This window comes from Crocodylus porosus, unplaced genomic scaffold (assembly GCF_001723895.1).
Source record: "Crocodylus porosus isolate Cpor-Errol unplaced genomic scaffold, CroPor_comp1, whole genome shotgun sequence".
In the NCBI taxonomy this organism is placed as follows: domain Eukaryota; kingdom Metazoa; phylum Chordata; order Crocodylia; family Crocodylidae; genus Crocodylus; species Crocodylus porosus.
In genome coordinates, this window is record NW_017728947.1 from 58,657,454 (window position 1) to 58,684,986 (window position 27,533).

General features: G+C 42.4%; 1 protein-coding gene across 1 annotated transcript in view; it reads left to right on the forward strand.

Moving 5' to 3' along the window:
• The window catches only part of AVEN (apoptosis and caspase activation inhibitor), a 192,196-nt gene that overhangs the window by 1,976 nt on the left and 162,687 nt on the right, over positions 1–27,533 (forward strand). The window contains exon 2 of the mRNA XM_019551049.1: positions 5–138. Within this exon, the coding sequence (XP_019406594.1) occupies positions 5–138 (134 nt within the window). The remainder of the gene's footprint in view (positions 1–4; positions 139–27,533) is intronic.

Here is a 27,533-nt window from a genome sequence, read left to right on the forward strand (position 1 = left end):
GGAGGAGACGGAGCCGCCCCGAGCAGGCGCTGCGGGCTGGGGGGCCGGAGCCTGCCCCCACCTCTGCCCAGCGCAGCACTTGGCATCCAGCTCCGGACGGATCCCCGCGGTGTGCGGGAGAGCTGGGGGGCAGGCCGTGTATGTACGCAGCATGTGCAGTGCACACGTGCTTGCTAGTGCGCGTACAGCGCCCTCACCCTCTCCTGCTCTAAGCCTGTAGCAGTGACTCAGCCCAGGTGCCGTGGCACCCTGGGGTGCCCGGAGACCCTTTCAGGTGTGCAGCGGGGTGTCAGCAGCAATGAGCGCGTTAACCTGATCCACAAGATGAGCCCAGAGGTTTCCCAGAGGAACCGTTGCCCTGCTGTCCCCTCGGGCGAGCTCTGCCACAGGGTCGCGTGGTGCTTTCTTGGTAGCCAGCCACCGAGCGTGAAGCAAAAGCTGGCATTTTCCTGAGGGCTGCCTGGAGTCTGTGGAGGACTCATTTGAGGCCTGCCTAGAGTCTGCAAGGCTATAAGATGCAGATCTGTCCTGCCTGATCAGAGCCACTGGCTATACAAATTGGTGTCCCTTAACTGCACTAGCCTGAGTGGCTGCTTGGCTTGTGACTAATACAAAAAAAATAGTGCCAGTGGATGTGGAGCATTGGGTTCCCCAATATAAATAGGTTGTCAGCTACTGCCCCATTTTTAGTGTCGGAGGCCCTGTGTAGACGAGGGCCGTGTGTGCACAACACTTTAAAGCGGACTAAATGCTCTTTCACCATTTTAATGGTGTCGGTGTTTGCATGCATTGGCGGTGTGTTGCTCATTAATTACAGCCTCAGTCGTAAATCTGGTGGTGTAATGTGCCTTAAATGACTTGGGGTGCAGCAAACTAAAACTGTTCTGTGGAGTTTTAGTTTGCTGCCCCTACAGTCGTGGAGCAAAGCACGGGTACAGCTATGGGGCTCTGGAGGAAACCCTGCAGCAGCCCGGGAAGGCACACGCTGCCCAAGAACAGCTGCGGGCCTGATCTTTTTTTCCCCCTCCCCTGTAGCATGCCTGAGCTGCATGGGGGCCTGGGGCTTCCCTCTGTGGCTGCAGCACCCCCTGGGACTGCCCAATCTGGGTGCCTGCTGGCAGGTGCCACAGAGGGAAGCCCCAGCCCCGCCACAGCCCAGGGACCTTGCAGGCAGCTTGTCCTCCCCACCCCGCCACTGGAGAGGCAGGTAAGTCAGCAGGGTGTGTACATGACATGGGGGTTTAAAGGGCCTGAAGTTGAAACGGTGTTTTTAAAAACCCACTGCTTCAATTTATGGCCCCTGTTTCATCTACACATGGTCTGATTGACTAGACTTCAAGCCTGTGTAGCATGTAGTGGTTTCAAAAGGGATTGCTCTTCTGCATTAGTGCTCCCTGCGTTGTGTGTGGTCTTAATCACCAATCCTCCGGTAAACAATACTTGGACAGACCTAACCATACCCACAGGCCGCTCCAGGATTTTGTAGATGGGGTGTAGGAACAGCAAACAGTGCTGCCAGGTTGGCTGCACTTCCCTGCTCTCAGCTTCCCTTGCTCCTACTGTGGGAGCAGTGGTCAGTGATTTTTTGAAGCCTCCAAAGAATCCTGCCCCCAACTTTTCCCCCTCTTTTCTCTGCAGCACAACCCTCCCCCTAACCCTGTTGCTGCCACTGCTGTGCCCAGCTGAGCCGAGCTCCCTATGCTGCTTGGCTAGAGTGGGTCAGGGGTGGCTCTGGAGCTCCCCTCACCCCCTGTTCAGCTAGGGGCAGCAGGAGGTGGGGATGTGGGGGAGAGTGGGAGGGGAGGAGATATATTACTGAAAATAGAGAGGTGGTAAGGTGTACCTGCTTCTGAGCCTTAAAAAATAGTCTCTGGCTGCTGTTCCCACAGTGTAGTCTGAAATGGGGATGTGATTGTGCCACGGTACCCCTTATGAATCTGTCTGCCCCGAACACATTGTATTGTAGAATCAGGATGTTGAAATGTAAAATGAAGCTCCGCATTGGTACTGTTTTTTAAGGCAAGGGCCTAACTGTTTTGCTTGTATGCAGTATGGAATCCCTTGGCAGTGTATATACATACATATGTCTGGAGTCCTATTTTTGAGGACTAAGACCTGCTTCCCACCAGGAACACAGGTCTAAGGGGTGAAAAGGTCCAATAGCTACACTACTTGAGGAAACCACTGTTTTTGTGTTAGATAATTCGGACATGCAGGCTTTTATTTAATTCATTAGAAAGCACTTTTACATTTATCTTTGTGTTGTTCTTTTTTTAATCTGGATACTCTTTATATGTACTCTTTTGATAAATTTTGATAACTTATAACTTTGGGGGATAACATTTATATCACAGTTTTGTATAAGTATTTGAAATCTAGTATTGTTGGAATTAACTCCATAAGGTTTTCTAAATCCAAAAACTTAGAGACTTAACATTTTTCAGTGATTTCTTTCAGTTTGCTTTGTGCATGTGATAGTTTTATTGATATTCAGGTACTTAGTTTGTGCACTAGCATCCCTTTTTCATTTGCTGATCTTATACTAGACTGTTTTTTCAAGGCAGTGTCTATACAGTAAGGTTACAGTGCCTGGCAGTAGGACTCTCGAGTATGTTGCAGTGGTCTGGTTGGACTGGTGAGTGCCAGTGCCAGTTAGGAGGGGTGTGTGAAGCGGACCCTATTTAATTCTAATTTGGCCCGAATCAGGGACAGTTATTAGATTCGTTGATTCAGATCACTGGCCCTGATTCGATTTGGCTGAATCTGAAGATTCGATGCTGATTCAGCTATTCAGACACAGACATAGCTTTAAAAGTTTTTTCTGTATACCTTGAGGTTCCAGCATGGCTAGTGAACGCTGTGATGCTGGGGCAGATGGAGCGTCCCACAGGAGTATTGGGGGCCCTCCATGTGCTCAGTGGCAAACCTAGAGCTGGACCAGAAGTACTTCTGGTCCACTTCCAGGTCCGCTGGGGAGTACGCCAGAAGGCCCCTCCACCCCCCGGGTCGGCAGTTGGCTGCAGGGGGACCCCGGGTGCCCCCCCACACCCAGACCCAGGAGGCACTAGTCACTGAGCTGGGGGAACATGGGGCCCCCCTCATGTGCTCCCTGGCGGACCTGTACTGGACTGGAAGTGCTTCTGGTCCACTTCTGGGTCTGCTGCCAAGCACGCTTAGGAGCCCCCTGTGCTTCTGTGGGACACTCCATGCACCCCAGCATCGCAGCATTCACAAGCTACCTGGTACCTAGAGGTATGTAGAAAAAACATTTAAAGCTGTGTCTATGTCTGAATCACCGAATCTTTCCGAATCGATTTGGAGGGTTCCGATTCAATTCGGAGAGATTTGAGTGTCCTCTGATTTGATTCAGATTTGGGGCTTTGGCCACCGAATTGGGCTGAACCTCTGCCGAATTGAATCAGGGACTGAAGTTTCGCACAGCTCTACCACTTAGCCCATGCAGACATGACCGCATTGCTTTTGGTTGAAGTAGCAGCTGGGCTGGAGGAGTATAGGCTGCTTGAGGGTACTGCTGCCAGGTATGGTAAGTTTACCACGTAGACACGGATTAGGGGAGGGGCAGGCAATTATTTCAGGTGGAGGGCCACTTACTGAGTTTTGGTAAGCCATCGAGGGCCACGTGACAGGCAGCCAGGGGCAGATAAATATTAACTTTCTAAATTTTTGAGGGGCCCCACGGGCTGGATAGAATGGCCTGGCAGCTGCATCCAGCCCCTGGGCCGCATTTTACCCACCACTGGACTAGGGATACCAAAGTGATTCGTGCATTTCCCATTGTGCTGCATTAGAGTTCATTAACTGTTAAGCTTTGTCTGTACTAAAGGAATTTCACTGTGTGCTCCCAGAACAGCTATAACACACCTTGTGCTCACTCATAAAAGTATTCCCCATTGCGTGTCTGCCAGCCTAAGTCAGTGATCCACTGCACACTCTTCACTCTGCCAGTGACACTAGTCCATCAGACATCTCAGTCCCAGAATTGAGTACAAGCACAGCTTGCAGACTTGGCTCATAATTCTCCTGCTTGTGTTCTGGAATTGTTGAGTAAGGACCCAGAGGGCACCCTGCAAGTGCTTCAAAGATCGTTTTTGCTTCTCATTTCCTTCCTCAGCTAGCTCTTGGTGCTTCCTGGGGCCTATGCAAGGAGTCATGGGGATGCTTCAGGAGCTCAGTAGAATCTGCTAGGAAGTCCCATAAGGTTCCTCCTGTTTCCAGTTTCTTATGTTTCCTGTTGTCACTCCAGGTATTTCCTGAGCCCCATGACTTACTCTCAGTCCCCTTACTGTGGTCCCTGTCTGGCATTGGAGAGAACTTTTGTGCTTGGAGTAGAACTTTTTAAATGTATTGTATATTGGACTTAAACTGGTGCATGTTGTCTCTTGAAAATAATTTCAAACCTAGGTTCTTACACAAAGTTTGTAAAACTACATCTTGATTTTATGTATAAATTCTTTGCTTAAGCAGTTGAGGGAAAACTTGATATTTGGATCCTCATTGTTGGCACTATTGTGAATATTTGAGAAGTCTCTGCTCTACTGTGTCTGCATTTATGCTAAATCTAGACAAAATCTGTTAAAATTGTGTCAAATTAAAGTCAGGTTTCTGATCTGCGCAGCCCACTTCTGTGTAGACGAAAGCTGAATACAATTATAGGCAAAAAGAAACCTGCAATTTAGTAAGCCTATAATAACATACACTTTTACTTTAAAAAAATGTTTCTTTTTCTCAGAAGAATTTAAATTTTGCTCTTCTAACCGATCAGAAGGTAGCACAATGGGATATATTAGTGTGATATAATTAAGACAACTGGACTGAGTTTAAATTTCTTATACATTTACAGAGCTATGCTTGGACAATTAACATAAGAAAAATATGGATAATCTCTACTCCTAGCCTACACTTGTCTGTTTATATAGCTTGCAGCCAGCTGTGCTACTTTGAATTCTGTCAAAGCCCATTTCTTTCTAAGCCCAACATTCAGTTTTCTTTCTATGGGTGTTATTAGCATTTAGCCTGTTAGCATTGGAGGTGATAAGCAATTTTCAGAGAGTGCTGTTTATTATGAATACTGGCTTCATTTCTATAATTGGATTTGCATGGGTGTGAAGGCCTTGCAAGGATCAAATTACAGATTTGGACTGTAATGGCAACAGTTTTGAAATGAGGAGGCAAAGCTTTAAAGCTTTTTGACACTTATTAACAATAACACAACAAAATGATTGTTCTAAATTCAGCTGTAACACAAATCCCCAGCAGTGGTCCATAACAATTTTGTTTCGTTTGATGCGTAGACATGGTAGAGCCCTGATGTCCAGGCCTGTGCTGGTCAATGATTACACATGGTTAGACAGTGCAGTATGACTAAGAGAGTGGTTTGTCTTAGTAGACCTCTTCTCTTTGTGTCCAGATGAAAAAATTATAATCGTTTTAACTTCCAGTATTTGGAGTTTGGGCTTCTTCATTTTCCTTGTTAGGTTTCATGGTATCAGAGGCATTGGATATGTTTTTACCCAGACTTGCAGGGAGAACTCAAAATGTAAATTTCTACATAGGAAAAGGATCCAGCCCGCCAACGAGCCTTTAAACCACTTATCTGGCTCTTAGGGCCAGATTAATTTAACCCCCTGACCTTAAGGCATAATCTGCTTTATCAAAAAAATAAATCCTTTCTGAAAGCTGGACAAATTATCTTGAATTTTCTTTTGATAATTATCTTGATTAGTTGCACATCAGGTGGCATCAAAAAGCTTAGGGCTTACTGTCTAATTCCATGTTTGTTGCCACATTTGTAATTTAAAGTGCTCTCTCAATTTCTCTTCTCCCTCAATACTGTGTGTCACATTAGGCATGTTTTTGAAGCCTTCTGCTTCAGAGCAGTTGGAAGCAGACTATCTGTTCTGACTTCTCTGGCAATTGAGGATAGGTTACAGTATCTCATTATTATTTCTATTGTTATTATTATTTTGAATTATAGAAACTGAAAGAATAAGCACTGTCTTCTGAATTACTCCCTTTCCTAAAGTTAGCCTTTCAGTAGAATCAAATGTACTTCAGCTTCAAGTTGAAACTTAATTATTTTCATGTGCTTTATTTAAAGGTATAAAATTGGTTTAAAGTAGTATGTGATTTTATGATCCTTAAGTAAATTCTGTCTAATTATTAAGATTTGATTTAAACTTTTGTAGCTTGATAGTGCAGTGGGGAGAGGAGTTATGTCGTATATTTTTTACTAATTGGTTTTAAAATGGAGCCTGATCAGTTTATGAAAAAGATTATATGATGTTGTTTACAGTAGAAGAGCACTGTATGTAGTGATCCAGAAATGTTCCGATTTTTGTTCTTTGTAAAAGCTAAAAGGTTTGCTCATCTAAACGATAATTCTTGATTGGGATGTAACAAACCTATCTTGAGGTGGAATCAGGTCCTGGGCTGCAATCCTCTATCAGCTTTGCTTACTGAGCAGGTCTGATTGTGTTTCCCAGCTCTAATTCTTCCTTTTGGCTGTCTGTGACTACTGATAAATATTACTTGGTTTTAACAATGAAGAAAACTGTACATGACTTTTGGAGTTGGTAGGGAATTTTTCAGCAGCATGGTTCTGTGTTGGAAAATGCAGGTTTGTTGAAACAGAAACTGTTTATAGGACATGTTTCAGTTTGGATGGAATTTGAGAGAGACAGAAAGAGAGAAAGAGATGATTGGTAAGCCTAGCTCCATGAGGCACCTCAGCAAATGCCCGTTCCAGTTGCAGAGACAAGGATTTTTTTGGTGATATCTTTTTTGGATCAATTGTATAGTTGGGAAGAGATGTTGGTTCAGTAAGAGAGATTACTAAAAGGAAAAAAAACCTTGCCTCTCATATATTCCCTGGACTTTGACAGCTGGTACAGTACGGCAACACAACTATGCCAGTCTGAAGAGACAGTTTCCCAACTACTGTATCTCCTCCAGAAAGTGACCCAAAGAATGTCTTGCATTCTAAAACTTATCTAGCTCTATCCTAACCATGCAGTTGGTCCAATGAAAGATACCACCCAAAAAAATCTCTCCAGAAAGTGTCAGTCATTTCCTTTCTTCTTCTCCATTCTGAGGCTATTGCCTTACTTCTTCAAACCAGTCTGAGGATGTTGAGCCATTCCCAAAGTCAGTGGTTTTTGCCACTGTCTTACAGCAACCCTTAAGAGTGTGGAGACAGCAATACTTGGATCCGTTTCAGAAGAAGAATGTTTCAAAAGGGCAGCTGCTGGTACGCTCTAATTTTTGTGTGTGAATGAGGTGAGAATGATTCAAATGTAGGAAAACTTCATCCAGGTTGGAACCTGGAGCTTTGTTTGAATACTTCGCAGCTCATTCACTTAAAATAATTAGTATGTACCAGCTGCAGCCCTTTTGAAACTTAAAGGGTACTCTTCATATGTCCACACGGAAGGTGTTTACTGTGTGCTGATTTATTTTGAGTAATTGTTTCAATTTGTTTTCCTAACAGCTGTATTCATTTAACACTCTCTAATCAGTGGTAAGCATCCTAATAACCAGGTCATAATACAGTATTTATAAATTATTTTAAAACAGCTCTACATCTGTTGTGTATTTTTTCTAATCCAAGGTGCCCTCTTCACATGCAGGTAAAGGAGCAATGGGATCTAATGCACAATTCATACAATTGTACCTCCTGCTGTGCCACAAGGGCATGGCAGGAGGTGCAATTGTGAGTTCACACATTAGGTTCCATCAGGTCTTACTGCTGATCCTGGGCTCCCCCCCGCACTGGCAAGAAGCAAGCTCTTACAGCTGGGAGCTCCACGCACCCCTGGGGTGGGAGGAACACCACACCCCTGCCTTAGGGTGCGGTCCTCCAGCCCTGGGGGCTTCCTGCAGTTGCAGGACTTGCAGCCCCAGCTGGCAAGGTGCACCCCAGCAGCTAGGAGCCCTCCTCCCAGCAGCAGGGGAGACCCCACTCCACATGCGAATTAAAGCTCAATAGCAACCAGCTATAAAGTTAGTATACCTTTTTTAGGTCTAACTTTAGCAGTGGTTGGAGCTTTTCATTGTGTGACAAGTACTTTGCATGTGTAGTTGGTGTCAGAGTAATTGTGCAAATTAACCAGTTAATTGTGTGATATCTGTAATGCGTAGAGGGGCCAAAATAGGGGAAGTTTGAAGTTCTGTTACTTCTATCTTTGTTCAGATAGCTCTTTTTATGCATTTAAATTATCTGCTGGTATATACAGTGTTGTTTCTATTCTTCCCAGGATCTCTGTGTTAGTTTCTGTAACTAACAAGGAAGTATGCTTAAAATTCATCCTGAAATTCTGTGTGCTTTAAAAGCTAGCAGCATCGAGGTTGTATGTATTAACTGTAAAAGAACCAGAATTGTTTTAAAGGATTCTATATAATTCATTAAGAATCTATGTATATTATGGAGGCAGGTATTATTTGAAGGGAGCTGTAAAATGGTAATAGCTTATAGGTATTTAAGTTAGAGGAATTTTGCAGCACATCTAATTAGCCATGCCTTCTTATAAATGAGGAAAATATAAACATTAAAAGTCTTTTTTCATTTTTTTCACTACCCAGCTTAAAATGTATCATTCTGATTGCTTAGGAAACAGTGTTGGTAATGAACAGCAGGTGGGGTAGGCAGTCTAACCTTTATACTAATCGTATCCATTATATGTTTACATGATTCCCTTAGCAGGCATAGTTGATGGGTGGCCTTTAAAAGAAGTATTGTAAATGCAAGTGCTTCAGAGCATAAAATCACAATGTGGGAGTATTTTTCTCATCTCAGTGTGTGGTGATTTCTGGGTACAGTGTAACAAAATATGAAAGTATTCTGTCAGTCTGGATTCTTAAGGTCAGTTGTTAAAGACCTTACTACAGGGAAAAGTGCCTACATAGGGAGTGGAGCCTTTAGTCATTTTAGACCAAATCCTGCACGTCTTAGTCACATGAATAGTTCAACTCAGTGAATTCCATAGGCTGCATAAGCCAGTGAAGTGGGAGGTGGGCAGTAAGCATTCTGGTGGAACAAAAATTACTAAAATGGCTAGTGGAAGTTTACATATTCTAGGGGTTCAATATTTTTAGATTCTGGGATATTCAAACTGGGTTAAATTACAGTCCCATTTTGTGAGCTTAAGGACTTGCCTGTATTGTGGCAGGAGTGTCCCCTAGCTCAGCAGCAGGCAGCTCTAAAAAGAAGTACACTGGTCTCTACTGTTATTGGTAGGGATCTACCTAAATCATGGTGAGACACAGGGTTTTTCATAGCTCGCTCGCGGGACATAGAGCCAATTCCATGGGTATTTTGTGGCAGCCTGGCCCCTTGGTGCTGGTTGGCAGAGAGGCCTTGGGGGGAGGAGAGACAAGGGAGCAGCTGCCATCTTGCTTTCTGGCTGCTTTATGCCACTCTACCCCTCGGTGCTGATTGGCAGAGAGGCCTGGGGGGGAGGGGCTAGGGAGTGGCTGCCATCTTGCTTGCTGGCTGCCCTTCATGTCACCCTGCCCCTCAGCGCTGATTGGTGGAGAGACCCCAGTGGGGAGAAGACGAACAATGGGACAGCCACCATCTTGTCTGTTGCCCTTCATGTTGCCCTGCCAACCTGCACTTCCCTGCCCCAGCAGTGAGGGCTTCTGGCTCTCACTGGGGAGTCAGTGTTTTATTTTTATTACGTTATTGATATTATTTTTTTTGTTTTTGTGGACAGCCCTGGATTTTGCAGTCTCCGCAAAATCCATGAAACTGCAAATGAAGCAGGTCCCTAGTTATCAACACGAGCTGTTGGTAACACTGCTCCAGAGTCATACCCAGCATGTTTCCAGGTTTGGAGCATGTGAATGGAAGCAGGTGGCGAAGGCATGCTCAGGAAGGACAGCACCAGCAGGTGCCACTGTTGCAGTATGGACAAGCCCCAAGTGGGCTCAAAGTGTGTAAATACTTTCCATTTCCAATATTCTCACAGAAGTAAATGGGCAATGATAGGAGCGGTATTGCTGGCTTCCAGTCGTGTACAATCTGATTATGTTTTTTTTGTAGTCATCAGACATTTTCATTGAGTTTAAAAGAACAGCTTAGTGGCTAATGATTTGTTGGTGCTAGAGTTCTAGACAGATACTGGAAAGAATATTTCTGAGATTTGTTTGGCATAAAATAATTTAGACCGGCACAAAGCAGCCCTATATAACAAAACCATGGTCATGGTTTTTTACCCTAGCTTCTGCGTCATTCCTATGCATTTGCTGAGCATATGGTTTCTTCTTATTTATTGCTATAAAAATGCCACCTGCTGTAAGAATGAGGCTTCAGTCCTTCTGCAGGTAGGCTTCAGTAATAGAGCCTTGCCAGTGAAATCTGTAAATTCACTGGAGCATGTGAAAACCTTGCTTCAAGGTTACTGTAAGTTTGCTTCTATTCCTGCCTCTCTTCCCAGAGGATTGTTAGAGTAACGATTCCCTTTTACCCCCCGGGCTGGCCAGGCTCTCTGTAGATAGCACAGTGATGACAGATTAGGACTCTGGGCCACAGCCATCCCTGGGCTATGTCTCTCTGTTGCTAATGCATTGCATTGCTTCAAGCTGGTTGCAACTGTCTGACCATTGTTGCTTTTCCAATTAAACTTTTGGGATGTATCACACTCTTTGTGTTGTTATGTGTACTTACTTGCTTCTGGCCTTGTTATTTCATAGCAACATTGGGAACTCGTGGAAACAACAGAAAATGAAATGGTATTGGATTCCTTTTACTTTCCCCTCAGTGCAGTCGTTATCAAGAGAACAAAAGATTAGTGTCCCCTGAGAGAGAGCTAAAAATGAATGTGCCGAGATAAGATCGAGACTGGTGTATTGATGAGGGAGGTTATGACTTGGAGCTTGGATTGTCAAGTGGATCTGTGTGGGCATAGCCTACTGGACCTGCCTGTGACCTATTGACTTCAGTGGAGCTTCAAATAGTTACAAAAGGGCTGCAAATAAGTGTTTGGGCTAGTTAGGCTTAGACACCTAGTTAAGCCTCTTAATCCTAATACAGGATTTTGAGACTTTCTTTGTACTTGAAGGTAATACAGAAGGTATTTGATAAACTATTTCTGATATGTTTTGCATTGGGTATTACGGCAGTTGTGCACTTACGCACAAATGATGCATTTTCTACTGAGCCATGATTTTACTCTATATTAAGTGTGTGCAGATTGTAGAAAAGGTGCTATATAAATTTAATTGAGTTGTTTACTCTAAAGATGTTAGCCATAATGTAGGGTTAGTTCAGTGGAAAGTCTAATTGTAATGGGATACATACTGCAAAGAGGACAGTTTTGGGTAGGATCCTGCAGTGAGTAGAAGGTCAAATGAGCTTCTTTGAGAAGTGACTACTGCACACTTTTAAAGAATAACGTCTCATGTCTTTTATTGTTTGTTTTAATTGAATTAAAGGAGATTGTAGAATAGATCAAACTGTCTAACCAGATGAAAAAATAAGCAAAAAAAAAAAAAAAAAAAAGCAAAAACCAGCCAAAAAGCCTGAAGTATGTTTTTAGTGCGAGTACAGAGGGGCATACGAAAAATGCCACTATTATTCTTTTTATTGTTGTGTAGCTAAAAATTTAGTGAACTGATTTTTAAAAACAGTTGAAAATAAAATAAAAAGTCTTGCCAAATTTCTGTATGCCACATGAGATTACGATATTATTCCTGAAAAGTCTAATGTGGTTTACATTGGAGTTGTTGACTCCATTTTATCAATAGCATGACCATGTTCCTCTCTACGAATATACTGAACCAGATAAATTGATGGACATTTTATAAATGTCCAGGATAGATAGTGTTGTCTAATTTGTTGATGGGAAGACATAACAACACTTCAGCACCTAAGTTTATTTATCACATTTTTTTGCAGCTCTGAAGATCCTTTTCTGGAGAGAAAATTGGAAGGATGATCTATCAATATAAAAACCTATTCATGATAGCCCTTAGTCATGTGACTGATCCCATTTAAGTTCATTTGCTTATAGAAGTTCTTTAAAAGCAAGATGGGAGAAATAATCTTTCTCCAGTTTAAATAAGTTGAAGAACACTAATGTTTTGTGCAGAGAACTTCAGGAGAAAAGTAAACTGTTGGTTTTCTTCCAAGAACCAAATCCGAACTAGCTTCATAGTATTTCTTTATCTCATGAGACAGAAGGTGGGGCAGGATGGCACCTTAGGGACTAACTTTTTCAGAAAGCATCAGTTCTGTCAGGCCCAATATTGTGATTTCAAAATAAGATGTCTTTTCTCTTCCAAGGCCCATTCTGCTTCCATTAAGCCCACAGAGGGATGAATCCCATTGTCCAACGTTTATGAAGCAGTCTCTTGGTCTTCACAGATTGTTCAGAAATTCTTGTGCTGTACAACAAAGATTAAAAGCTTTCTGCCAGCTACCTGTTCTTTCAGCTGCCCTTTCTTCTAATTAAACTTTTCTTTAGCTTTGGTAGATCTCTCTAAAGGTCACAGATGGAGCAAGCTAGAGAAGAGGATTACTCTTTGTTGCCAGGATATTTTTTTTCACTTCATGAAAGAACCTCTCTGGAGGCATCCTTCTTTTCTTCCTCTGAAAAAAATCATTTGCTTTTTCTCATTTCCCTTACCTTTTCAAACAGTCTGTAATAGGACAATGGCAGTTTGTGCTAGAAGAGATGCGATATTACTGTGGGTAGGTGGGCCTTAGGAGGGGAAGTAAATCTTCCCAGTTAATGAGAGACAGAGGTCACTGAGGGAGCCTCATCCATGGATGTCTGAAACTGTAAATATGCCAATATAAAAAGAATGCAAAATACATATAAATGACCCCAGTACCAGAAATGGATTACTGTTTTCTGTGAACAATTTTCTTATTTGCTCTGCAATTTTATTGCTGCATTTGTGACATTAAAACTCTATGAATATAATTCTCAGCAGTACTGTTTATTGTTTGTTGTTTTATCTGTTTTATTAGTGTGCCTGTGCAAAAAAACATGAAAAAGGCAGTGCACAGAAAAGCAGTTTGAAGACCGAGAATTTTATTTTGTCTAAACCTCCTAGTAGACTTCTTCAGGCAAAGCCTGAAAAGAATAAAGCATGCAAGTGCAAGAGAAGGTGCAAATACCTAGTTAACTTGTCTGAAGTGTCTGATAAAAATTGAATGACTTTTACAAATGGTTAGTTTCTAATGAATAATTAATGATTAATTGGAAGAGGAATGAGCTTATCTACACAATGTGAAACCCTGAAAGGAAGAAGTATAATGAAAGGTGGTTTAATTATTGTCAGTGAGACAGCAAACTAGATTGACAGTTTCACCAATAGTGATTGTTTGATTTCTCACTCTTTGTATTCTTTGTCATCCATTAGATTGCTGAAAATGCAGATAACATAATTTATGATACAGGGGAAAAAAAATCAAACAATAAAATAATACATCATTTCCACCTTTTATATCTCAACATTGTATGATAGGAGTTTTGTTGTCTGCCAGCCTACATTAGGAACAGCTCCTCTGTGCTCTAGCTTACAGGACCATTGCCATGCTGTTATTGTTTCAAAAAAATGAAAGGCCTGGGTAGAGTTGGATAGAAACAAAGAGCCTATTCCAGGCATGGAGAGAGCATGATAATAAGGTTTAAAAAAAGAGATGGAGAATGGGGAAGTAAAGGATTGAGTAGAAAGAATGGATGGGGAGATTCTAATTTAAATCTACTTTGCCTGATTCAGAGGTTGTATTTGAACCAAGATCTCTCACCTCTTAGGCAAGTGTCCTAGTCATCAGACTGTAGGGCAGCAGGGGCCAACCTTTTTTGGCAAACATGCCACAAATTAGCTTTGCACCTTCCCCAAGTGCCATTCTGATTCAGTCTGCCCAATCTCTTCCTCTGCTTTCTGCTTCCTGACCTGCGCTTCCGGGCTGATCTGCTTTACTTTCTGCTTCCTGCCCTAACTTGTTGTGCTGCCTTTCCTGCCCCTGATCTACTGTGTGTCACACAGAGGCAGCCTGTGCCTCTTGTGGCATTCATGTTGCAGGTTGGTTTCCCCTGCTATAGGGTATTCTTCTGTGGGTCTCCATCCCTGCTGTTGGGGTTGTTCCACTTTTATAAAAATAATAATCATTAAACAGGTAGACTTGTAGCAGAAAATTATACAGTCTGTTTTTGAGCATGGATTTCCAGTACACCTCAGAGTACATTTTCACGCCCGTAGAGGTACTGCAGCTTTCACAAGAGGCAGATATAATTCTGCACATACTTTGCCAAGTCTCTCCAGAACGCTTTTCATAATTTGTTTTGGAACATATCTAATTCAAACATACAACATCTAGTTATAAGAAATATTTTAAAACTGATCCTGGACAAATATATTCAGTACGTAGCAACAATCACTAATTTAATTGAAGTGCTGCAACCCTTGTGCCAGTACACTCATATTGCAAGGATTTCTGAAACCTGTTGTTTCTAGTAAGATTAAGCCTCTTGTTTTATATTTACACTTATGTTTTTTGTCTGATATTTCACAAGAAAAGCACATTCTGCTTTCATAAATTACATGTCATTATGGAAGTAACATAGCTGTCAAGTCTTGTGCAGCTCCATGTGACAATTTATACAGATTATTTAATGAGTTTACATATTTGATTATGATTTTCATATAACAGTACATTTTGATATAATAAAATCCTTCATGTTTGATTTTGTGTTAGTGAAAGGTATTAGATTGACAAGCCTAGAAATACAAGTTTTCTTTGTCTGCAGAAAAGTAGCTACGTAAACCTCCCTCAAATCCTGCCTGGCCATTATGTCAACCCTGATCAGGAGCATGGAAAAGATTTTCTTTAGGTGTACCAGAGCTAGTTAACTGTCCATGACCTATGTAGTTCTTAGGTTTTCTTCTGAGTTTTCCCATTAGTGCAAAGTATGGGGATAAGGTGTGATGGAATGAATACTCAGCAAATGCCTCTTGCAGATGCGAGGCCACTGACCATCCATGACTTGGGAACAGCTTTAAATCCTTACTGAGCTAGGCTGGATTCAAACTGGTGATTCAGCTTGAAAAGTTCTATATCCAGTGACCAGTATCATGAAACAGGCTCTCTGAAGTAGTATCATTACTTAAGGGGGGTTGTTGCATTTAGCTCAATTTAGAAAATACTAGGTTCAGGAATGTTTGAAGTCATGTGTGTGTGCGTATGTCTGCAGCTTCTGTGTCTTTAATTGCATAATTATATCCTACTCATTTTCCATGTGTCTTGTCAGAATCTTCAAAGCCAGGGCCTAGACTTCTTGCCACTTAACTTAAAGGAAGAACACAATTGACCTATCCTTGGTATGGTGGGCTTGTAGCCCTATTCCATATGATTGATTATTTGCTGGCAGGTGAAATGTTGGGCTCAGTATTTATGGTTCTTTTCAAATTTGTGGAAGGGGAATATCTTCTAGTGGTTACAGGCAACATAGCTATAGATTTAGCCTGAATTCCTGAAAGCCAGTGACATTAAGGCAAAGAGACTTGGGCCTGCATATTTAAATTTTAAGCTGTGCACTATGGTAGGGCTTCTAGTCTTGCTCAATAATAGGGTTGTGAATTGTGAAGACATTAATAATATATAGAAATTAACAGTGTTTGGAAAAGGTGGAAGTAGGGCACACAAGTCTCCTGGCTTGAGGGCTGTACATCTCTCCCAATCCTAAAGAGTGCTTTTTGAGATAAAGTATCATCATGTGGAATAATTAAGAAATTCTACCAGAGTGGCAAAACATTGCCACCCATTATATATGATGCAGGATGTGTGTTAAACATAAATGTTGATATAATTTCAATAGTAGATTTTATGCAGCAATATGAGAATCTTTCAGGCTTGTTGAATTACTGATTTCTGTAAGTGTTTCCAAGATCAGATGTGTTAAAGCCATACTTACCAAGTGGGTTGAATATATGGAAGTTGAGGGGGAAAGAAATAGAATCATGGTTGTATAGATTAACAGTATACACAATTGTGTTGTAATCCTATGTTGATTTCATAGATTTCGTAGACATTAGGGCTGGAAGGGACCTTGGAAGATCTTCGAGATCTGCTCCGAAGGGCAGGAAGTCAGCTGGGGTCATAGGATCCCAGCAAGATAAGCATCCAATTTACTCTTGAAGGTGTTCAGTACAGGTGCTTGAACCACCTCCGATGGCAGGCTGTTCCAGACCTTGGGGGTTCGGACAGTAAAGAAATTCTTCCTTAAGTGCAGCCTGAAACGGTCTTGCATGAGTTTATGACCATTCGAGCTGTCTGCAGACAGCTTGTTTGGAACACCTAATCATCATTTGGCAATTCTCCATAGGCAGTGCAGGAGAGATGATCTGTATAGGCTAAAATGCTATACCAGTGTCAACCACACTTTGTAAAGTTGACCTGCTTCTACACGTTGACTTTGTATGTTCCTTTTTTTGGTCCAAAGAATATTGTAACACTTGACTAGAAACAGATACCATCTCTATGCCACCAGAACAATTTTTACTGCAGCACAATGTGATAGCAAATAGATGTCCATGCCCTTTGTTATACCACAAATGCTTTTTTGTGGTCACAACAGAAGGTAGTAATAATTTATGTCATTTTTTGAGGAGGATGTCTATTTGCTTTTTGCTGGGAGAGCTCAGGGTGTGTGGATCTACTTGTGTTCTCCAGCTGCACTGGGCAGGCACTCCTGGGGTTTGAGGGGCCTGGTTTTGTATGCCCTGAGAATTATCATGAAGGATTGGGCCCCTCAAACCCTGGGAGTGCCTGTCTGGATTTCTCCATCAATAGATATATTCCCCAGAGATTCCTGGAAGCTCATCTCTGTAAATGGGAATGTGTTGCCCATTGTCCGGTGTGTTCAACAGGTGGGACAACAGGCAATGTGTGTTTTGTCCAATGAAGTGGATCAGCTGTGCTGGGAAGCATCCAAGCACAACTGATTTGCTTCATTTGGCAGCATCTGTTTTTACCCTTTGATTTATAATTATCTCTCTGTGCTAAAATCAGTCTCTATATCTGTTGGGGCTGTGCTGAGTGTTTTGTTTTGAAGTTGCTTTGACATGTTTCGAGCTCAAAACAGTGGAATTGAAACAAAACAAAAAGCATCAAAACAGCTTTGAAACAAAATGAGGGCATTCAAAATGTTTCGAAACATTTTGAGTTACAAAGCAGCCCAGTACTTGGAGGCAGAGGAGAGCCAGGGCTGTGCTGTGAGTGGCTCGGCAGCCCCGTGTAGTTCAGCCCGGCAGGAGGTGGGTAGAGTCGGCACTGTCCTCTATGGGGCTGGCAGAGCCGATTGGAATGCAGCCCAGTGGCAGGAAGCAGGCAGAGCCGGTGCTGTGCTCTGACTGGCTCCGCCAGCCCCACGGAGCACAGGCCAGAAGTGAGAGGTAGGCAGAGCCGGTGCTGTGCTCTGCCTCCCGCTGCCATGGGGCTGGTGGAGCTGGTTGGAGTGCAGCCTGGTGGAGAGAGATGGGCAGAGCCAGGTTTGTGCTTCATGTCCCGTTGCCGGGCTGAGCTCCATAGAGCCCGTGCTGGGCGCGGATTACACCCAGCACTGGCCCCAGGTGGCAGCGGCAGCCTCCTGTCATCTGGCACAGATCCAGGGACCCACACCCTCAGGAGGAGTCTGGCACAGCCCTGCAGCCCTCCCAGGGGTGCAGGCGCCTGGATGACAGGAAGCCGTCGCTGCTGCCTGGGGCCAGTGGCAGCATCTGTCTTCCCTGGTGCTGTGTACCGGCTGTGCCCATTGCTGGTCCCAGGCAGCAGCGGCAGCCTCCTGTCATCCAGCACAGATCTGGGGGCCTGCACCCCTGGGAGGAGTCTGGTACAGCCATGCAGCCCTCCTGGGGATGCAGGCCCCTGAATCTGTGCCCAGATGACAGGAGGCTGCTGCTGCCAGCAAATTTTGCTTTCAAGACTTTGAGGTGCAGTTTCTGAAAACCCTCTACACCTATCTCCTTGAAACTTGGCAGGCTTCACACCCTCAGAAGGGACTGCCTTCCCAGCAATTTGCATCAGAATCAGGCAACAAATGACAATGTTTTAGGCATTTTCATGATTTCCCATTAGCCTATGGGTGAAATGTTGAAACAGCAAAACAGTTTTGATGAAATGAAATGGGACAGTGCTTCAAAATGAAATGAAACAACGAAATGAAATGCTGTCCCTTCAGAATGGCAAAATGGACATTGAAACAAAATGGTGGTGTTTTGCACAGCACTAATACCTATGCATCTCCCCTCTCTGAAATACTAAATGTAGTATGACTAAGTAACTAAGAAAATAAAGCTTTCTCTCTAATCCTATGTTCCTAGGGCATTTTTTTGTCATTATTTGTTTTTGTGGGTGTAATTTTTGTTACTAATGTTGTCTTGTGACAATGTAATTTTAAATGTGTAAACTAATGGCTTCTTAAACATTATAGATGTTTTGCTAAGTGCCAATACAAAACATATTCCATCTCTGAAAAAAAATGTTTTAGAAACCATGTTACGAAATATTTTTGCCAGAGAAGGACTTGTGAATCTAGTTTTCTTTAATGTTTCAGAAATCTGTACCCAAATTGATAAAACTGTGGGACTTTTTTTCAGTTGTGTTGTACCCTGGCATGATGCTTGCCTTCTAATTTTGTGCAGTTTAACTGAGAATTCACTTTTAGTTCACTTTGTCATTTTACACTGCTAAAATCATTGTTCATTTGTTCACAAAACTGTTTTTAGTGATTTCTTGGCACAAACCTGTGCATTTATGTGCTTTAACAACCATAGGGCTTTCCCAGAAGGAAATTATATGCATATAATCTAATGTTTGATATACACAATTTGATAGCACCAGTAATCAATGACTAAAAACACTATTCTTATTCTAGAAAACCAAATTCTTGCTACCACAGACTGTCAGATATGGTCAGTTGGTACAAACTGACAGCTTTTGTACATAAAAGTGGGGTTACCATGGTTGTGAAATTGTCTGGAAAACATCCTATCAAATGCAGAGGTCTATGTGATTAACCTCTTTGTAGGTATACAATTACCTGAAAAGTCACACATTAAGAATAAGAATTGTTCCAAAATACTGCCTATTGTGGAATAATATTGTTAATCAAAATAGCTAATGTTAAAGATACCTAAAAACTCCCCAAAGAAAACCAAAAACCACACAAATTCTGCTTTGTTCTGTCATCATCCTGAGTGTGCATTTGGTTTTGTTCTTACATGTGGTATGTATGATGTGTGTCTTTTGTATAGTCCTATAAAACTTTGAGCGTAGTGAGCAAATTAATGTGCCCCTTTGCTATTGTTGGATTAAAAATTTATAAACTTTTCAATAGCTTACAATGCAGAAAGGCAGAATATATATCCAGGGGACATAAGTAGGTTAATGCAAAAGATGAGAATAAAGCTTTGTTCTGTATAATATTATCTTTAGGAGTTACAAGCATATCTTGTATAATGCTTGAATCTTTGTGATGGCAAAATTGTCAAAGTACTGTCCTGTATTTTTTTTGGTTTAAAAAAATATGCTTAATGAATACTATTGCCAAAGTTAAAAAAAGAGGCTGTACTTTACTCATATTGGGCAGATTAATTCCTGGTTCACTCCCATTGATCTCAGTGTAATTAGAACAGGGATAAATTTGACCCATTAATTTAAGCCTCTCCAAAGAGCAGTTTACATTGCTGTGATATTAATGTGACTCTTTCATATTTCTATTTATGCTTGGAGCAGCCACTCAGTTAAGAAAAAACAAGCCCCCTATGTATCTTCCTACATAAAAGCTTGTGAACACCCACTTCATTCCATGAAATAGTATATGAAGAGCACAAACCACTTTATTACTTCTACCACCGTAGTGCCCGAGAACTCCAGCCATGGCCCATGACCCAATGGTGATACATACTGTACAAGCAAAGAATGAAAAGATGTCCCCTTTCCTAAGGAATTTACAATTAAGTATAAGAAGTGAGAACAGATGGGTACAGAAAAGCAAATGGGGGAGTATGAGTAAAGAATGAGAAAATAATGTGCTGTTCTACATTTGCTATATTTCATGGAGACAATACTTCGTTATACCTGATATTATCTTTAGATTTTAAAATGTAGTTGATAGAGTGTGTGTTCTTTAGCAGATATTAGATATTATGAAATATCTTCTTATAAGTAAATAAGTACACAGTCTATAGCATAGTGCCTTGTAGAGGTTTTCAGGCCTTAATTCTTTAGTATATGAGGAATGGGATTGTTACCATTGGTAATTCCTGACATGCTAAGTGTTTTCTAACAGAAGGAAGAAAGGATCAAAGAAATCTGTAAGGTTCTGAAGAGCATGATATTCAAAGAACAGTACTGTATTTACTCAAATATAAGATGCGGTTTCCTCCTTAGTCAGTATGGAGGAAAACCCCTGCCCTGTCTTACATTCATGTACAAGGAAACTTCATTTAAGACTTTGTCTGTCATTAAACTCCTGCCAAAAGCAGCATGTGCTCAGTAATGGAAACCAACTACAGAGGTGATTAAATGCAGTCGATACTGAGCATGACTACAAAACACAAAGCCCATAGTGCTAACTCTCTTTCAAGTCATAGTGAGCCACTGCACTGAATACATTTTAACTTCCTTTTCAGTCCCACAGCTGAGCTGTGTCTTTCTTTCCCATTTCCAATGATGCCTGTTTCTTCACCAGCCTTAAATGTCTGGCAGACCTCATTGAACGGACCTCTAACCAGTTCACCAGAATCCCTCTGTCACTTCTTCTCTCAGGCTGTCGCATATGATTAGCGTAGCTCTGTCTTCCACGAGGTGGAGGTGGAGCTGGGACAGGTTGCTGTGTGGCTCATCTGCATATACATTTTTAGAGATCCCAGAATTTGTGACAAGAACACCTAGTTCTAGTCATGAGTGGGGCTGATTAGCACACACATCCTTTGTGCAGGGAAGGAGGGTATCAGTAGCATAGACATGTAATGAGCAATGCTGAGCTACAGGGGCACTATATTTAGTCTGCTGGGGCCCAGCATGATGAACTGTGGGGTAAATCATGAACCTTTTGGCTTTGGAATAATAGCATTTATAGATTGTACTATATGTAAGTAGGTACAAAAGTGCTTCTTAAAAGTGTGTTTATGGGGTACCTGTGATAAAACTTTCAAAAAAGGTAAATTTCATCAATTCTAATGAACTAAATTAGTATAGGCATGTTTATTTGAAAATGAGTAGTTCCAAATTGGCCCCTCACTACCATGTGCTTAGGGAGGTCAGGGTCTCATACAAAAGCGGGGAAGGATCTGCAGGGGTAAGAAGTTGGAAGGGCAGGGGGCCACCTGACCCCTCCCAAATTTACCCTTCTTGCTGTAGCAGTGGGAGGGGGACAAATTCAAGGCAAACCTCCAATAATTAGATTCTATACCTGGAAAATTACCACAAAATTATAAATTTTTCATATATAGAATTGGAGGGGGTCACCTGATATTCAGGGTTGTCTTATATTTAAGTAAATATATTAAGTTGTTGGGGCAAGGGAAAAAATAGCAGAACTGGCTGCAAGGAGTTTTAAATTGTGTAATGCAAAGGAAGTAATTCAAAATTGAGGAAGAGGGAGGTGGACAGATTTAGAAACAGAAAGGCACAAAACGAGGTAGATGTAGTACAATGGCTGGGAAAAGGTATGAAGGAAATGTGCTTCATTGTAAAAAGAAAGACAAGGACAATGTATGTCAGTTACGTACCTGCAAGGGAAAGCAAAAACGCCCAGAGAAAGACCAGATAGAAATTTAATTATGCTACAGTGGCTAGAATGACTGGCAGATGCATGACTATTTAGAGATACCAGGAAAATGCTTCATCCTTTTTTTCAAAAAAATGAGAATCTGACTAGGATTGTAATGGGGACAACAAAAACTTCTATAGGTTATCAAATTCAAACATTAAGAAAAACCTGCAAATAACGACCCCCACTCGCATTAAGATTTAATTTTAAAATTAAAGTTGTATTAAAAAGACTAGGACCATAATAATATTTGTTAAGTGTCACAGAGTCATAGAAAAGCAGGGCTGGAAGGGACCTCCATAGGGTTCTAGTCCAACCCCCTAACTGAGGCAGGATCTTTCTTATCAAAAATACCCTATACAAATCCATAGTCTAACCCAGGGGTCAGCAGTGTTTTTGGCCAGAGTGCCAAAAACACGTGCAATGTTGACTTGTAAGATGTTGGCATGCCAGGGGTGGACAGTTGGGGAGCCACAAGGGGCTCGATCCTTGTTGTGGCAGTGCAGCCCTGGCCTTTTCCCTGCCATCTGGCCAGAGGCATGCATGCACCTGCCACTGGCAGTGAGTTGGGTCGGAGCTCCACAGACCCCAGTGAAGCTGCTTGCAGCCTCCCTGCCATCTGCTGCGAGCAGCTCAGGCTCTATGTTGGGTGAAAGAGGTCTGCCCAGAGCCTGGGCCATCTGTGGCAGTCAGCTGGGAGGCTACAAGTGACTGTACTGGGGTCAGCCTGTTGCTGGCAGTGGGTGCATGTATGCCTTGGGGCAGATAGCAGGGAAGCCACGAGGGGCCCGATCCTTGCTGTTACAGCGCAACCTGAGCCTTTCCCCACCATCTGACCCGAGGCACACGTGTCAAGCAAAGTACTTTTATGTGCTGTGCTCTGGCACATGTACTGGGGGTTGCAAACCCCTGGTATGGCAAAACTATATAGTCAATCCTGACACAACACAAGACATGATACCGTAACCTGGCACAGATAAAGCAGGGGGACCACAGATGTCACTGTCCTGTAGCTGTAAAGGTTGTTAATATATTCTCAAGATATCCCTGGAAGAGGGCTACCCCTCTACTGCAGAGGAAGAGGAGCTCTTTTCCCCCCCAACAATCCATGCCAATCTGACCCTCGGGTAAAATTCCTTCCTGACCCCAAATATGACAATTAGTCTAACCCTGAGTGGAGGTACAAGACCCTCTAGCCGGGAACCTCTGGGTTTCAGAGGTTCATTGATGCACCCTAGTCAAACTTCCTGGCCCTGGCTGCCGGAGCACCCAGTTCCTTTGAGAAAGGGTTAAAAAACCCCTGACACATGTATGTGCTTGCATAGTGTGCCAGAAATAAGTTCTCATCCCTATTGTGTGTAGTTACATAATTCAAACAAGACAATATGGATTACTCTTGCACGTTTTCCAATCTTGTGCATTAGCCAAAACCTGTATTGCTTCAGTCCATGCAAAAGGAGGGGATGTGAGGTTCCAGGGAAGTGGCCATTTGAAAATCAAATAAATCAGCATGAATTTGGCAATAAGAAATAGTTGAACTGAAAGCTTGTGCTGGTCTTGCTTTCATCTTGGCTGCCTTGCAATTCCAAACTCTGCAGAAGCTGTCTGTGGAAGAAATTATACTAACCATGATTTTGCCACAAAAAGACCACCACATTCCTCCTGCATTTATACATATCTGCAAAATGTTTGTTGAGGTTATATATGGGAAATAAGTCTTTTTAAAATGAATGATGGGAAGTGAGAGATCTCTGGGTCAAGGGCCCCTGAAGCGTTGTAAGCTGTCATACTGTCTGTGAGCTTCAGGCACCCTGTTTTATTTTCATCCCCATGTTTGTTAAGAGGACTTTGCTCACCTAGTGGATTCCCATCCCATCCCATCTTATAAAGAGATGGGATATTATGTTTGTTTCTTCATTGGCAAATAACCACTGAACAGTATTGCTTTGGAGAAGTGCATAATTCATTTAACTCAGTGGTTCATGTAACTCAGTAGTTTTGGTTTTTAGGTGCCCCTCACTGGACTCAAGGCATGGCTCCATAACCTTTGTGAATAGTTACATGATTCCAAAAACTAGGATCTGCAAGGAGAGGGGCTGGATATTAGTGGTGGGGGGATCAGCCAGGCAGGGACAGACTAAGCCTATAATCTTTAGGGATGTGCAAAACGGCACTGTTCCATTTCGCCTTGAGTTTTGATGGAACAGCCTTCTGTTTCAGACTTTATTTCGATTCAAAACAGCTGATCCGTTTTGCTTCGTTGAACAGCGCAGCCCTGATTCTCCCCTGCCTCTCACCACCCTACTGTTGGCTGCTTTGAAACTTGAAATTTTCGAAACGTTTTGACTAGCTTCATTTTGTTTCAGGGATTTTGAAGCCCTTCATTTTGATTCATTGTCACTGTTTTGACGTCAAAATGAGTCAAAACAGTGTCGAATCAAAACAACCAGTGAAGTTTCGCACAGCCATAGTGCTTATCTGCTTAGCTTATCTGTTTATTTCTTCACTCCGTGCTTATATCCTTACATCTTGATGCACCCTTCAAAGGATCTGGTTGAGAATCACTGGCTTAACTGACCAGTGTCAATTTTGTTGCCTGTTGTTTATGTTGTAACACGTTCTGATTATCTACACATTGGTTAAATGTTATGTGTTTAAGTGCATAACATCTTACAGTATTACTGTTTGTTTTGCATCTGTATTGTATTCCTGTTAATTGCACATTAATTCTAACTGTAACTGTTTGCTTTGTAACGAATTCTATTCCTGTTAACTGTGGAGGAGAAGCATCTGTTAAATGATAGCAATTAGAAGCCTTGAAATGATGGAAGCTAGTCAGTTTCAAGACTACTATCTCGCCTCATTTTCAAGGCTTCTAATAGTAGTTCTGAAACTGACTAGTTCCTTTCCCTTTAGTTTTAAGGCTTCCAGTAGTCAGTTAAAGTCCACTATTAGAATCGTTGAAAATTGCAGACATTTGTCAGTTTGGGTGTGCAGTATCATTAAAGAGCATTTACTGTTTACATTAATTTTGCATGAGTGCATACTTTTGGTAATTGTAAGTTTTTTTTCAGTCCTGAGGCTATGCACTTAAATGAGATATGCTGTGTTCATTAGTTGTCTAATGAAGCTTTCACATAACTGAGACAGGTTCTTTAAAAAATAAAAAATTAACACACAAACTTAGTAGGGAATTTGTGGATAGTGAGGAAAGCAGGTATGTACCCTAATCAAATGACCATATTTCACATTGACTGTGTTGCTTTCAGGCTTTAGCCAATAAGTAGAGATTGATAGCAAATGCTGCAAAATGTAAATATTGTGTGGTTGACTTAGATAATACTATTTTTAAAATAGTGTTTTCATCCTGTTTCATCTTGCACAGTTATGGCTGTTTCTACTATTTAATACAGACTTAAATATTTTAATACTAATGCCTCAAGTCAGTAAGTTGTTATGCTAATAGGAACAAAATGTAGGCAGTCTCAGTGGACAGATAAAAGCAAAGGTATAAAGTGGGAATCAAGGCAGGTATACGTTTACTTATGTGTGAGCAGAAGATGAGATGTTTGAAAGTATTTGCATTTGATTGGATAGTAATAGTTTTGAAGAAGAAGAAAATATACGTTTTGGTTTTCTGAAAGTTGATTTCTAAAGTATAACTAGTTGCAGAAACTTTTTAGATGACAGCAATGTATTATCTGAAGCTTCTGTGAAACACTTAGAATTATAAGCTGGGTTCACCTTCCTAGTTTTAAAAATGTATTCTTTACTCCATAGTAAATCTCAGTATTGTACCTGGGAACTTGGCTTCAGAACTCCTATTAACACGTGTAAGAATTTGGTTACTACAGACCTCCCACCCTAAGTCAAGAGCTTGACCAGGAGTTTGCCCAGGAACTGGCCAAGGCAGCATGCTCCAGGGCTATGGTTGTCATGGGTGACTTCAGCTACCCAGTCATCTCGTGGGAAGATCACTCAGCAAAATCTGAGCCGTCGCAAAGCTTCCTATCATGCGTGGATGACCTCTACCTGACTCAAAAGTCTACGGGCCAATGAGAGGTAAAGCGCTGCTTGCCCTGGTACTAGCTACTGGGGATGACCTAATCAGAGACCTAGTGATTGATGGGAAGCTGGGTGACAGTGACCATGAGCTGATCACCTTCACCATCTGTTGTAAAGCTGGCAAGTAGGTCAGCAACACTGAAGTCCTTGACTTCAGGAAAGCTGACTTTGACAAGCTCAGGAGGCTTGTCAGTGAGGCCCTAAGGGACCACAGTCCCCGGGGGAGGGGAGTTCAGGAAGAGTAGTTGCTCCTCAAGGGAGCAATCCTCTATGCACAAGCTAATTAAATTCTATCTCGGAGGAAAGGCAGCAAGAGGGCACAGAAGCCCCCCTGGCTCTCCAGGGATCTAGCAGACCTTCTGAGGCTAAAAAGAAAGGCCTACAAAGGATGGAGGATGGGATTCACCTCAAAGATGAATATTCTTCACTGGTCTGGTCCTGCAGGGAGCAAACCAGGAAAGCCAAGGCTGCAACTGAACTCCAACTAGCTTTGAGTACCAAGGACAATAAAAAGTCCTTTTTGCAGATAGGTGGGGAACCGGAGGAAAAGCAAGGGCGACGCTGGACTCTTGCTGAACCAGATGGGGCAACTGACAACTGACGCCCAGGAAAAAGCCAACCTATTAAATGGGTACTTTGCGTTGGTTTTTCATCAGTCCCATGGGACGCCTATGCCCACTACGGAACTAGGGAGGTCCAGGTGAGGGAGATTCCCTGTCCTCTATCAATGCTGACTTTGTGAAAGAACATCTTGAGAGGCTGGATACCTTCAAGTCAGCTGGCCCTGACAATCTACGCCCCAGGGTACTCAAGGAGCTGGCAAGCATCATAGTTCAGCCCCTGGCACAGATCTTTGAGAACTGGTGCTCTGGTGTAGTTCCCAAAGACTGGAAGAAGACCAATGTGGTGCCTATCTTCAAGAAAGGGAGGAAAGCGGATCTGGCAAACTACAGGCCCATCAACCTGACTTCTATCCTGGGGAAGGTCTTGGAAAAGATTATTCAGGAGGCCATTCTTAAGAGACTGGCCAATGGCAACATCCTGAGAGATAACCAGCATGAGTTTGTTGCAGGTAGGTCTTGCTTGACCAATCTCATTTGCTTTTACGACTAGGTGACCTATCACCTGGACAAGGGAGAAGAGATTGATGTCATCTGACTTGACTTCAAAAAAGCCTTCGATCTGGTATCCTGTGATCACCTCTTCGCAAAACTGGCCAGTTGTGGCCTTGGGTCCACCACGATCTGTTGGCTGGGAAATTGGCTCTGTGGTCAGACTCAGAGGTGCTAATTGATGGAAGTCAATTGTCATGGTGCCCTTTGACCAGTGGGGTCCCCCAAGGCTCTGTCCTTGGACCCATATTGTTCAATATCTTCATTAAAGATGTGGACATTGGAGTCAGAAGCAGACTGGCCAAGTTTACGGATGACACCAAACTTTGGGGCAAAGCATCCACACCTGAAGACAGGAGGGCGATGCAGGCTGACCTGGACAGGTGCGGCAAATGGGCAGATGAGATCCTGATGGTGTTTAACACTGAAAAATGCAAGGTTCTCCATGTTGGGAGGAAAAACTTGCAGGATCCTTATAGGCTCGGCAGTGCTATGCTGGCTAGCACTATGGAAGAAAGAGACTTGGGGATCATCATTGATCACAAGATGAACA